The sequence below is a fragment of the Chenopodium album genome, chromosome 1, assembly GCF_948465745.1.
Source record: "Chenopodium album chromosome 1, dcCheAlbu1.1, whole genome shotgun sequence".
NCBI classification, from domain to species: domain Eukaryota; kingdom Viridiplantae; phylum Streptophyta; class Magnoliopsida; order Caryophyllales; family Amaranthaceae; genus Chenopodium; species Chenopodium album.
In genome coordinates this window covers 30,058,160-30,073,127 of record NC_137834.1, presented here as the reverse complement: position 1 = coordinate 30,073,127, position 14,968 = coordinate 30,058,160, and the positions used below count along the sequence as shown (strand labels likewise).

At 36.9% G+C, this 14,968-nt stretch overlaps 1 protein-coding gene across 1 annotated transcript; it reads right to left on the bottom strand.

Annotated features, from left to right (window-relative positions):
• Window positions 1-11,183: 11,183 nt before the first annotated feature.
• Window positions 11,184-11,997, bottom strand: LOC145630737 (zinc finger BED domain-containing protein DAYSLEEPER-like). The gene is made up of 3 exons (XM_081682915.1): window positions 11,761-11,997; window positions 11,388-11,631; window positions 11,184-11,284 (listed from the first exon to the last, which is right to left on the bottom strand). The coding sequence occupies exons 1-3, from the start codon at window positions 11,995-11,997 to the stop codon at window positions 11,184-11,186; spliced, it is 582 nt and encodes a 193-aa protein (XP_081539041.1).
• Between the last annotated feature and the right edge of the window lie 2,971 nt (window positions 11,998-14,968).

Sequence of the window (14,968 nt, the reverse complement as noted above, 5' to 3'; positions counted from 1 at the left end):
TCCATATCATCCTCAATCGAGTTGCCAAGTCGAGGTCTCCAATCGTCAAATAAAGCTCATTCTTGAGAAGACGGTTGCAAGGAATATAAAGGATTGTTCGGACAAGTTAGATGATGCTCTTTGGGCTTATAGGACGGCTTTCAAGACGCCTATTGGTACCACTCCATATCGCCTTGTCTATGGAAAGTCTTGCCATCTCCCGGTGGAGCTTGAACACCGTGCTTTATGGGCAATCAAAAAGATAAACTTTGATTTAGAAAGTGCGGGGGAGAAAAGGTGGTTGGATCTTCATGAGCTAGAGGAGCTTAGACTTGATGCTTATGACTGTGCTAGCACCTACAAAGCTCGTTCCAAAGAATCTCATGATAAGCTTATTGAGAAGAAGGAGTTTTGTGTGGGTGATAAAGTCCTCCTCTACCACTCGAGAATGAAGTTATTTCCCGGAAAGCTCATGTCAAAATGGAGTGGTCCTTTCTTGGTGAAAGATGTTTTTGCTAATGGCACCGTGGAGATTTCTCCTTTGGATTCCTTTTCTTCTTTCAAAGTTAACGGTCATCGGCTTAAGAAATATTTTGATGGAGTGTTTATTGGTCTTATTCATAAAATGATTCTTTTCAAACCACCTTGAGTGTGGTGGTAAACGTCGAGCTAACGACGTTAAACAAAAGCGCTTACGGGAGGCAACCCGGATTCTCACCTTTACTCTCTTTTCCTTTATTTCTTTTATTTTTGGTTTTTTGTTGATTTTTGCTCTTACCCTTCCTTGTGTTTTTGGTTTTTTTTGTAGGGTGCCTTCATTCATCATATATGGACTAAATGTGTTTGTTGAGGGTGATAAGAGGTTTTAGAGTGCAGGGGAGAGGGCACCCCGCGGGCTTGGAGAGGCCTCGGGTGCCCTTGCTTTCAATAGTGGAAATCGGATTAATAGCTCTCTGCGGTCTCTCCGCGGGCGCGGGTGCCTTAGAGAGAGCGCGGGGGAAATTCAGAGAGGGCGCGGCTAATTTTCTAAAATTTGGATCAGGAACACTCCGCAGTCTCTCCGCGGGCGCGGGAGATTTAGAGAGGGCGCGGCACCTGGACAGGTATGAAATTTCTGGATTTTCCAGAAACTTTCCACGGTTGCCCCGCGGTCTCTCCGCGGGTGCGGTAATATTGGAGCGGGCGCGGCTTTGTCGAGAGAGGGCGCGGGGATCTAGGTTTTAATTAGCCCGTTTCCTCTCTCTTTCTCTCTCCTCTCTTATTTTCCCTTTCACTCTTAATTTTCCCCATTCTCTCTCTTCCTCCTCTCAAACCCTAACCCCCAAATCATCTCTTTCACTCAATTTTACTCAAATTCACCCTTATTTTCTCTTAAATTTCCATCCAAACTTCCTTCATACTGCATTTTCATCAAGTTTGCTCTTCTTTCTCGTGGTTTTCTTCGGGAATTTCGAGTCTACTCGGTTTTGTGCTTGCTTTGAGTCTTCAATCTTGGTATACTTCTCACCTTTGTTTTATTTTTGTCAACTTCAATTGATTTTTATGCATTGGTTGTGAGTGGCCTTGATTAAGCTTGAGTATGATGTTTTTGGTTGTTTGTATGGTGGTTTTGGAATTATTTTGGATGTTTTTGTGCTTCTTTTTTGTGATAGATTGTTAATATTGTTGGTTGTTGTTGGATTTTTGGTTGTTTGTTGCTTGTAACAGGTACTTTGTAGTTTGTGGTGGTTTTGGGTGGTCTTGTGAACAGAGGTTTGTTCACGTTGGTGGTAGTGTTGAATTTGGGTGTTTTTTGTGATTCATCGTGTTGGTTGAGCTTGAAACTATGGATTTGTTGAGGAGAGTTAAGAGTAGCAAGAGAAGTTCAAACCAATCCCCCGGCCAATCCTCTCGTGGTCAACCTTCAAACACCGAACCCTCTCAAAACCAAACTACTCAAGATGATGCCCCACCTCCTCCTTTACCCGCTCTCAAATTTCATAACCGGGCTAAACACACCCCTATCTATAATAAAATGAAATCCCGGAAATTTAGACCGTCCCGCAACTATTTTGCCGAGGATATGGAAAAATTGGGTATTGATGCCGATCTTAACATTTTGCTCCGTAATCTTGGTTTGGATGAGTTTGTAAAGTCATCCCCCCGAACTTATTTGGAACCATGCATTGAATTTTTCTCCACCTTTGAGTTAAATATGACGGGGGATACCGACTATATCATCTCTTTTCAAGTTTTCAATTCCAAGCATACCATGAACCTTGCGGAATTCAACAAAGCCCTTGGTTTTAACCCAAATACCGACATCTTTGAGCCCTTGGTTGCCCTTCACAAGACCGAATACAATGAGGTTGCTTGGTGGAGGGCCATATCTAGGAAGAAGTCGTTTGACTCTAAGAAATTGCTTGCTAGCGAGATCATTCACCCGGCTCTTTGTATTCTCCATCGGATTCTTGGGTATACAGTGTTTAGTAAGCAAGATCTTGGGAAGCTTTCGAGGGAGGAGATCTTGGTGCTTTGGATGGCTACAAGGCCGGATTTGGGGCCAAGGTTGAATTTTGGGTATCTTTTCATGAATTGTTGTAAGTGGATCGCCACTGGGAAGAAGACGGGTGAGATTCATTGTGGTGGTATGATTACTAGATTGGTGCATTATTTCAAGCAAGAGCGTTTCTTAAGGTCTTGCACTCCGATAGGAAAGAGTGAAGACATGTATTTGGATATGAAGCAACTTAACACCTTGCGCTTCATTTCTAAGACTAAGGGAAGCGGTGGGTACTCTTGGATAGTGCGAAATGTGCACCATTGTATGCTCCCAAACCCAGTTGCCACCTAAATCACTCGAGAGGCTAGGATTGTTTGGAGGATTCCCGAGGATGACGGGAGGGTTGAGAATGTTATGGAGGAGGATGATGGTGAGGAGGACGATGATGGGCATGATGGTGAAGGTAGTGAAGGAGAAGGTGGTGAAGAAGAGGAAGATGAAGAAGAACAACAACAATGGCAATTTCAGCATGAACAACAACAACAACCGCAACAAAGAGGAAGAAGAAGACAACAACATCACCAACAAGACAACCAAGGAGATGCATATCTCTGTGAGATGGAGGCTATGCGTGAGCATATGGAGCGCATGCAGTTGAGCATGCAAGGTATGTATTCGAACCATCAAACTTTGTCTTTTCAAACTAGCGCCCTATATGACGCTAGTGTGCGTAGGGGGGAGGTCACTCCTCCGGTGAACTACCCTTATGTGCCGCCCCAACAAGGGCCGGTGCCATCTTGGGGTGGTGACAACCTCCCCACGTACCCATATTGACCCGAGGTTGCGAACCTCGATGAGCTAAGGCATGACTTCCCAGATGAGTCCGGTCATTATGACTACCGGGTCTCGGGGGGGAGTGATTATCGGGGTGACCCCGACTATTACTATGTTCACCCCACTCACCCCGAGCTCTGTATGCAACCGGACCCTTTTGACCAGTTGTCCACATCTCATCTTGACCTTTTTAAGGGTCGCTATGGGTTCCCTCCCGGTTATGCCGGAGGTTGGGATGTGGATGATGGTGGTGCTGGCCCTAGTGGCCAATAGTTTCCCCCTTGGTTGTTTGATTCCCTTTTTGTTTCCTCCCTTTTAGCTTTGCATGTTTTTAAGCATCGCGGTCGATGCCCTCATTTTGTACGGGGGGAATCAAATAGGATGTTTTAGGGTAGGTTTTTGGGGAGGCACCTTGGACTCTTGGGGATGTGTTTGAAAGGGCTTTGATGGATTTCTTTTGCTTCGCTCTTGGTAGTCTCGTTGGTATGTTGTTTATCTTGTTGTTTTGGTTTTTATGATGCTGTTTTGTGGTCCCTTCTATTGATTATGATGATGATGGTTTCTCTGGTTCTTTGTACATAGTTTTCGTGTAAGTTTACTTTTGTTTGCTTTTGTTTGGATTTTGGAAGTTACTAACAATTTCATTTTGTATATAGTCCTTTTCTTTTCTTTTTCTCACCTTGCTCACAGCCACTGCTTTGGTCTTCGAAGCTTCTTAGAGGAGGTCGATCTTGCTCCTTTATTATTGCAGCATAGCTTGGAGGCTTGGTGAGGCCTTTCTTGTTTTATCTCTTTACTTTTCTTCCTTTAATTTTCTTGGTTGCTTAGATTAGGATTAGTTTTAGGAGAGTTGAGCGATTCGAGGATGTATGATTATAACACCTAGTGTGTTTGGGGTCTTTGGCGATGTGGCCATTTGACCGCTTGTTTGTCGATTGGGAAATACGTGTTATGATTGCATCTTTGTCCTTTTCTTTGTTCTCCTACTTTTCCTTTATCTTGGTTTTCCATATTTTATTTTCTTTTCTCTTCTTTTTGTTCTTGGTTTTGTACATAGCTTTTTGAGGCTTTATTTTTCACTCTTTCATTCTTTTTCGACTTGGATTTGTAAACAATGGACTCTTTCTTTTGGATAATAACCTTACTAGGTGGTCATGGTATGCACAGTTTGAGAATACGTTTGGTTGATTCTAGGATAAAGCATGCTAGGGTAGTTGTCTAGAATTAGGGGGATCATGAAGCCGGATTCTACTTGTTTGTGGCATGTTGGTAGTTGCTCCCTATCTTCGATTTGACAACCTTAGTGAGTTTTTGCTACAACCATGTGAGATTCATACTTTTTCAAGCTTTCATCATATTCTAGCATGAGCGGCATGGATCCTTGACTTTCGCAAACTTAATCTTGAATCTTAACGTATGATTCCTAAGACCTAGACCGAAACACCTAGGGACGACAAAGGAATCTTTTCGGGGAGGTATTTTTCCTTTTTATAGGATAGTTTCCTTATTTTTACTTTTGGGTTTGGGATACATTTGCCTACTTGCTAGCCCTTTGAACTTTTTTTTCCCTTCTTTTCAAGCCACATATTTAGAATTCTTGAGCCTTTTGTTTCATTTTCATTTTCTCTTGGTTTTTGTGAAGCAATGGTCAATGTTGGAAGATTGTGGTGTATAAGTTTTGATTTGGGTTCGAATTGGTGAACAAGGTTGAGTTGTTTATATTTGGAAAATAATGGCAAATGACTAAGTAAATGCCTTCCCAAATAAAAAGGCAAGGACTATTGCTTTGTTAAAGTAAGAAAAAAATTCAAAAAAAAAAAAAAAAATCAAAAACTTCAAAAAAAAAAAAAAATTCCGTCAATTTTTGTCATGAGTGGAGGGTACCGACTTTCTCCTGAAAAAGAAAGATGTGAAAACTGAACTTTTATTTTCGAACTTCCCTCGATGAGAAAATTTTGAAAAAGTTGTTTTGAACTTCCCCAAAAGAAAAGACGCGAAAAAAGGAAAGAAGTTTTGAACTTCCTTGTTGAGCAAGACAAAATGAATCGCATAAATTGAATTGCTTTTCTTGAAAGTAATGTATGCATGATGCATGTCCTTAGGCCAGGAGGCTAAGGACAATTACATAATGTGACACGATAGATGAATAAACTTAGGTCATGGAGCTAAGCATCATATATGGTGTAAAGAAACGATCTTTAACGTCACTTAGATCTTGCAGCTAAGCACGTATATAGATGAAGTGATTATTGCATAATGAACGTTGCTTAGGTCAAGGAGCTAATAACGATATGCTTTGTATGATTAAAAATCATTGATAAATGTTGCTCAGCATATTATGCGATGCATGAAACAATGAACATTGCTCAGGTCAGGAAGCTAAGTAAGTATACAACGAATGTTGTCTTGAAAATGATGAAGCATGCACAGTGTTAGAACAAGATTTCATGATAAAGGGTTCTTAAAGTGAAGAATGATCGATATGGATGTGCGAGTGAAGTGTGTGAATGTGATACTAAGGCTGGTTGCAAAGGTTATGGTGATGGAAATATATGTGAGAAGAGTCAAAGATGATGACTCTTTAGGCTCGGTAGGCTAAATGATGTGGGTTCAAGCCCCCAAGTCTAGCTCTAGATGGATAGGGGTAAGCATTGGATATTATTTGACTCGATCAAGCATGGATATGAATATAAACGTGAATATGAATGTGGCCGCACCTCGATGTGAGGTTGCCTACGTATCCGTTAGGAATCAGGCCAACGTAGCTCTAGCCGAACTTTGCTCAAGTGTATGTACTCCTCTAAGAGGTCTTTCAAGGGTTGTAATGTTGTTAATTTGATGTTTTAAAGAAGAAAAGGGTAAAAGGCTCAAGACCCGAGAGAATCCCTAAGACGTGTAATTGTGAATTTGAAAATTTTGAATTTTGCAAGTATTATTTTTCATATATATTTTTTGTTTTGAATTTCTTTTCTTTTTTTTCTTTTGAATCAATGTAGGCAATCTCAGATCATGCGTTCCATCACTCACTTAGCATTCATGTTTCTCAGGCACGGTACCATGCACTCGATGTGAGACGCAATTTGAGACGTGTTCATATCAAAGATGTTGGAACACTTGCCTTTAGACATTGTTTTATTGTTGCTTTGCTGCTTTTGTTTTTTTACTTGCGTTTTGAATGTTTTACAATTACACATCTTCCCATCCTAGGGTTAAGTGAATGTGGGTTGAATAACTAAGGTTAATCGTTAGACGAGGCTCAAAGTGGTGGATGAAGAAATGGAATGTGATTGAACGGTTAACAGGGAATGACAGGGTTGCAAAGGTGCCTCAAGTCATTGGTGTACCTTGTGTTTAGTTCGGTAATTGAATTTTTTTTTTGCTAATCACATGATCGAATGTAAGAAAGAGATGCTCATTTATGAAGAAGATAAGAAATGTGACACATAGACACATGGATAAGGAGAACCTATGCTAGACTTTTTAGGGGGAAGGGTTTGAAACAAAAGAAGAAGAAAACATGAAATCTTGGTGAGAAGCTTGCATCGTGCTTTGTCTTCATGGCTGTTTATGAGTTATTTCTTACCGCCTGCTGAGGAAAAAAGTTTTTTGTTGTTGATGCTTTAATTAGAAGGAAAGAAGGAAGGAATGATGTTCCCCTTATTCTTCCAACTATTGCCTATTGATTTTAGACTCAAGTACCGTGTAAGGAAGAACTCACTTAATGCATTCACTCAATACTCAGATTGAAAAGGAAGAGTGTATGAAACGATTTTTAAAACTGATGGGAAATACTCCACTCATTCCTATTACGACGAAAAACGATGCATGCATGGTCCTAGTATACGATCATAACAATATAGTGCATTACTCGAAGACAAAGTGTGTGCAATGACTCAACATGTGCGATTAGGTGAGTATATTAAGACTCATGGTATGATCGCATGGCTAGACATGAGGACGTTGTGAAAAACAAAGGACCCAATGACCAAATAGCACTGAAGACTAAAAGACAAACTAGCTTGATTAATTTTGTCCAATTTTAATGTTTATGCTATTTACTAGGTGCAAACGGTCCATTGGCAATCATTAGTCATAAATAAGATCAACCACAATAAAAGACAAAGAACACATGTTAAGGTTAGCACAAAAAATCACAAGAAACTAGGGAGAGGACTAGAATTCTAGAAGAATTAGGACTCGAGGGTATAAAAAAAATAAATGAATAAAAATAAAAATCTATAATCCTATGTTATATTAGTTGACACGGATTAAAGGACTTGGCTAATACTAGCTTGACACGATTTTTTTTTTTAAAAAAATAAAATAAAAAAGGTAACGCTAAAAAGACACCTAAACTGGACAGGCTGTAGTATATCGGTTATAACTTTTTATCTGTGACTTTTATTGGGACGAAACCAACTCCAAATGAAAGATAAAACTTAGGGCTACAGATCCAAAGGTAGCACGACACGTAAATCTTTTTAGAACTCCGGATATGACCAAAACAAGTTGACTCTTGTGCAGTATACGGGAATAAAAATCCGGGTGACTCAAAAATAAAAAATAAAAAATCCATGGCTCGACTCTAATAAAAAAAAAGGGTTTTGATATGAGAAAAATATAAATAAATAAATTAAAATTAAAAAGAAATGCACACATAAGCAGATTGTCACGCATGATGCAATGAAGTTTGCAACCTAAAGTCAAGTTCTATGTTCAACTATGGTCAAGTTTATTTGGGTGACAAAGGGTACCATGGTTAAGAGTTTGGACGTGTTAGCAAGGCAGCCTCTCTTGAGGGTGTATGCCAACGGGAGGCTCCGCGAGTTCGTGATGAAATTGAACTCGAATTCATGGTTTGGGTGGATTTAAAAACTCTGATAAACCCTTATTGCCATGAGCGTTTTCGGGTTGATAGAGCTTAAATCCCCCGGGCTAGCCACACATATAGAACACGTACTATTGTGGCAAAATAGGTAACCTAAAAGGCATATGCCTATGTGACAATGCCAATTAAATCGCAGGAATACAATTCAAGAATCTTTAAAGTCTCATCCACTCAACTTAATTAAATATCGATCACTCAAATCGATAAATAACCAAGAATCCTCCTCAGCGGAGTCGCCAGATTGTAGGTGTCGCTCGAAGTGCGCCTACGTAAAAGCATGTGTGAATATGCTTGGCACTCATAGGAAGTGGGGATTGACGTATACGATTAGGGACAAAGAAATTAGGGAGCCGCCAACAAGTTTTTAATGAATTTGTAAACCGTTTACAGATCATAAAAAAGGCAACCACAATAAAGGACAACGATAGGCAACAACGATTGATCCGTGAAGGTTACACCCCATTCATAATCCATGAGATTACTAACTCTGTATGGTTCGGAATCACGAAAGGAGGATCGGGGATGATGGTACGAAGTGAGTCACGGAGTCACATTCGCCCGTATTGGCCTCTACTCGATTCTTATAATGAAAAGTGATTCCTGCGATCTCAAAGGCATGCAAACAAAATATTCAATTTGCTCCAAACTATTATTTGGCTAAATTGGTTAAATATTAATGCAACACATAATTCTAAAATATTTGTGATCACTTGAATTAAATAACAAGATTAAAAAGGAACCTAAACCGGTTGTCCAAATTATCTTATTAGGCGTGATTTTCAATTACATATTCCCTTTAAACATGCAATATGGTGATCATAATAATAATAGAATATACATTAATATTTGAAGCAATTTAACAATAATAATGTTAGTCAAATCAAATAACAATAATAACCCTAATCATGATACTAGCAACAAGAATAATAATAAGATAAGTAATTAAATTAATTAATTACTCACATTCCGCACGTTCCTTTAAATTGCTACATCATGAATAAATTGTTAGTAACTTCAATAAAAAATATAAATCAAATCAAAATTAAATTAAATTAAAAGTAGAGTTGATTTGGTCCAAACCCTCAGTCAATTGTACCTTTCACGCCTTGGTTAAAGTATAGAACTTTTGGTATCGTATGGACTCCTTGGAGTGCTTAAAGAAAGGAATGATGTAAGAAAGGGGAGGCTAGAATTTAGGCTAAATAGGGAGAAGAGAATGAATTTTTGATCAAGATTATTGATGATTGAAAAGGGGGTGATATGACCTCTATTTATAAGGAAAAAAGAGGGGTCGAAGAATCAAGAAAAGATAAGAATTCGAATCGGATAAAACTCTTGCGATAGACAGAAGTTTTTGCGGTTTTTGTTTTTATTATATCTTTTGATCCAGAAATAGGAATAAGATGAATAAGATATCATTGGAAAGCTATTGAAGTCTACTTTCTAACACAATTAGAATCAGATTAAAATATTTTACATAATAAAAGATATGGCCGAAATAGTGAGACGGTGTCAGTTTTGGATAGAGTTTGATATTTTATTCATATGTTTTCCATTATAGCTCGGAATTGATATTATAATATATCATTGGAAAGATAATTTCAAGGGATATCCGGCCATAAAAAATTTGGATAAAAACTATGAGGCACGAAAATAATATCTGTCTATCATTGAATGTCTTTTAATTTGAATAAAATTAGGACTTTTAAAAAAAGGAGTTTTATTCAATTTCAAACTCTTTAATCTTATCTTTTCAAAAAAGACAATTAGGATCTTTTATAAATGGATAGAAGTTTCTAATTAATCCTAATTGGTTTAGGAATTGTATTAAATCATTTGGACCCTCCACATGATCATTGGGTCGTAGGTAAGGTGGGGCTTAGGTTCGGTTTGGGCTCAGTTTAATATTTTGGACATAACTTATTCGTTATAACTCGAATTTGGGCTTATAATATATCGTTGGAAAGCTCTTTTAAACCCCCATTTAAATATTCAATCGTTGGACCCAGATTATGGACCAAAATCAAGTGGATTAAACGTTTTTATAAAAAGGACATGAAATGAATGATTCTAAAGGACACGAAATGAATTATTTTGGGTTTAAAAGCACGAAAAGAGGAAAATAAGTTATGGTTTGGGGAAATGGTATAGGATTTGGGTTGGTTTATGAAATGAAAATATGGATTCAAACACTCCAAGATTAATACTGAATCGGACTAATAATGGCGGTGAAAGGTTGTTCATCATCGGTTTTGGTTTTGGGGAGACATTTTTAGGTGTCTACATGTGTGCATGTTGGTTTTGGTTGTACTCAACGATATGAGTGATGGAGTCCTAACATGTCCTAGAAAAGTGAATAAATTGTTGAGAGAGCATTAGATGCGACGATTTATTCAACCAAGAGTGGCTTAGAGCCATTAGCAAAGCATTGCTTACCTTAGGAGATTGAGTGTTAAGACAAGCCAAAGCGTGCTTAACCACTCTTTGTTTCTTTGGATCTTGGAATCGACTTATTCTTGCCAAATGGGGACAAATTTAATGCGTGGATAAGACAATTAATAAGATTGATAAATTTGCATGAATACTTTTTAATTTTCAAACTTATTATGTTATTTACTTGATAAATGGTTTAGAGCTGATCAAATGTAGGGCCGGGCCAGAGCATATGTTTTCTGCCCATATTGTCGGGCTGGGTTGGGCCGGGCCAGTACATTGCTGCCCAAACCCTTATTAGTCGGGCCAATCAGGCCATTTCGGGCCTGCCTATATAAACTCCAAAATTTATTACTTTTTAGTATTTAGAGTTTATTTTTTGCATAAAACATTAAAACTAAACCAGGCCATTTCAACTAAACTAATAAAAATAAACAATGAGTACAATACTACAACGATTCAATCTAATATCCAACAAAGTTTAAGTTTAGTAGTTTACAAAGAAAATAACAAATGTCCAAACAAACAATATTGAAAATTATACTACACTAAAATTTAATTATAAAACTAGTCAATTTGAATTGTGTCAATTTGAACTTTGTGTGCCTCATCTTCATCTTCTTCATCTTCATAATTAGCATCTTGAGTTGAGAAAATATTTGACCCAACTTGACAAAATAGAAAAAAAATATATAAAGGTTAGTTGAATGTTCAATAATAAGAAAAATACAATAACATTAAAATGAAACAAAACATCACCTAAAGAGAAACCTTTTGCACGAAGCCAATCCTCATAGCAAGCAAGAGATTCAATTGTCATGGAAGTTAGTGAAGCTCTCCATGGATTAATTAGCTTCTTACCCATACTAAAAGACGACTCAGAAGGAACGGAAGAAATAGGAATGGCTAATATATCACAAGCCAATGCCGCAAGTTGTGGATATCGATGTGCCCCATTATTTTTCCACCAACCCAACACATCAATTTTGGAATTAAAATCAACATTCTTTTCTTCCTAATAGAGATCAAGTTGAGTTTTATCCTCCATGTGATGTTGTTGACTACTCATCCAAGAACCAAAATTAGCCATCCTATCATTACTAAAAGGAAAAGAAGCACGTGGCGCTCTATTACCATGACTAACCTCACCACTTTCACCAACACCCCCACCATTAACATCTCTATACTCCTTAAGTAAATTGCATAACATACCTTTCACCTCCTTCACTTTGTCTCTAGCAAGCAATTCTCCATAAATAGTAATGAAAGAATATTCAACAAATTTCAACTTGTAACGAGGATCCAAAACACATGCACAAGACAACAAAGTATGATAATCTGACCAATACTTGTCAAATTTCTTTTGCATTGCTTTCACCATGTCATTTAAAAATGAATGTGGCCCATTTGCAGCTTCAAGTAACATGCATTGAATATCCCAAACCCCCTTGAAATAAATGTTTGTAGTTGGGGTTTTATAAGAAGAGAATTCATTTGTGACATCATAAAAAAAGCATCAAAAAGTCATGAATCACCGACACTTTATTCCATTCATCATCATCAAGAAGATACATTTTTATCTCACTATCCTTTTCTACTACATGATCAATTGCCGCCCTAAAATAAAGAGCAAGATCAAGCATCAAGTAAATTGAATTCCACCTAACACAACAATCACCTGGAATTCTTTTTTTAGGATCCAAATGATAAGTTTGTTGTGCAATTTCATAAAACTTTTTCTTCTTTGGAATGGAGTACCTAAAATGCTTACCAATTTCTCTAGTCTTATCCACCACACTATCAATGAGCTTAAGACCATCTTGCACAATCAAGTTTATGATATGAAAACAACAACGAATTTGGAAATATTCACAAAAAAATAAAAGCTCCTTTCCATTCCTCACAAGTTGTCTCTTAATTTGATTAGCCATAGTGTTATTGTAGGATGCATTATCCAACGTAAATGACCCTACTTTTCCATCAATTTTCCATTTAGCCAAACAAAGAGAAACATCCTTGGCTATACTAATCCCATCAAAAGGAGGTGTTAATGCACCAAATCTAATAATTCTTTTTTGCAACTTCCAATTAACATCAATCCAATGGGCGGTTATGCAAATATACTCATCTTGTGTACTATCATTTCTCCAATTATCCGAAGTAAAACAAATTCTACCACAAGCATTTTTCAAATCACATTCAACAAGTTATCTTTCCTCTTCATAATACCTTAATGCATCTCTTATTAATGTGTGTCTACTCAATACTTTATAGCTAGGATAAGCAACAGAAAGCATGTGTTTAAAACCAGGTTCTTCAATAGTTGCAAACGAATAAGCTCCAGCAACAATAAACATACAAATGGCTTTTCTAAGTTCATCGGGATCAATTTTAGGATGTTTTAAAGACATGGTTTGACCTCCTGAACTACAATCAGCACCAAGCAAAAAATTTGTAACAGAAGCATTATTTTTTGCAACACATTTATTAAGATGTATTCTTAAATGGGAGGTTCCATTGGTAGATTTGGCAGTAAAAATTTGTTTACAATGCTTACATTTAGCTTTGGTTTCATTCTTGCCTGAAGTTTCAAGCTTCTCCATATCATTCCAAACTGCCGATCGACCATCACGCACACTAGCATCTTCCTCTTCTTTAACTCCAACATCATCATCATCAATTGCTCGTTTTTTACTTGTCGTGGACTTAACCGTAATTGTAAAATACAATCTGCCAAACACACTAAAGAAAAGAAACAAACAGAAACTTTAAATATGATAAAAACATCAAATAAAATTATAAAAAAAAAAGTAGCAACAAAAAGAAAAAAAAATCTACAACTAAGCAGTAAGCATAATTGAAAATTATAACACTTATAACACTAATTGTAAAAAAAAAAAAAAAAAAAAAAAAAAAAAACGACATTGTACAAAATGAAAATTGTAAGTAATGTATTACTAATTACTTGCCGTGGAAAATTATAAAAATAGTAGCAACAAAAAAAAGTACAAAATGAAATAACAATTAAATAACATTATAACACTAATTGTACCAAAAAAAAAAAAAAAAAAAAAAAAAAAAAAAAAAAAAAACAGCAGCAAGATTTCGAAAATAACCAAATTAACAGAGCAAGTGTTCGAAAATTAAGAAAAAAAAAACGAAATTGTAAGCAATGTAATTACCTGGTATAGATCCACAACAATTGTTGACGTTTTTTTTATGATTAGTTGATGTATTTTCCTTGATAGTTGATTAGGAGGAAAGAGGAAATGAAAAAGAAAGTAAGAAGATGGAGAAGAAGGGTGACGGCTGCTAGAGTAAGAAAAGAAAGAAGTAGGGGATTTTTTTTAATACTTGATAGTTCATAAGTTAACAGGTATGTGAAAATGTGAACATGTAGCAAATTCGGGCCGGGCCGGGCCAGCCCGCGGGCCAGACCTGCTGCCCAGACCCGTCCAGAAACAAATCGGGCCTCCATTCCTTTGCCTTAACCCGGAATTCGGGCCTAATCTTGCTGCCCAAACCCGGTCAAATTTCGGGCCGAGTCGGGCCGGGCTAGACTTGATCAGCTCTAAAATGGTTATACTTTGCACTTATATTTGTAGAATTCCAAATCAAACTGTATTGTTTTCCATGATTGGTAAAGGAAACCTTTGAGAATGGTTCTCAAAGAAAAGCAAATCATTTCTAAAATACAATTCTCATAAATGACTTTTAAGGACGGTTGGACATCATGAATTCAAAATACAAGTTGTTTTGATAAAATATGAAGTATTGAGTTGCAAACTCAAATTGTCAATATTGACAACCAACATATCTTTTCGCTTAATACATAGATGAGTAGGACACATTGATGTAGTAATTCGAGCGTGAATTAAAGGAAAAGATGGAACTTTGTATTACGACGCATTAGATGCTTAATTATGCGTAACAGAGTGTAAAAGTCAAAGACTCTTAAAGAAATGGTTCTTAAAGATTATGAGATAAAGTATGATAAGAAATATAGGAAACGAGGAACAAAGAAAAGGAATGAGATTCCATTTTACTAAAGAATTCATGTTATTTAAGTTACCTTAGCAACTCATTATCTTCAGAAAGTATCTGATACTGCTTGAGTATTGCACTTTAAAAAGTGACCTAAAACTATTGAAGATAAGCTAAGTTATCGACTTACAAGATTAAAATGAATCAAGTGGTGCTACATCAATTGTAGGGTCGTATGCTTTATTTAAAGAACTTTAAGCTAAGGCTGGAACAAATAAATGGTTATTGTGTTCCCTAATCAGCAATTGATCCGTTTACACACGGAAAGACTCACATTCAAAGCAATGAGCAATAGTTGCAAATTTATT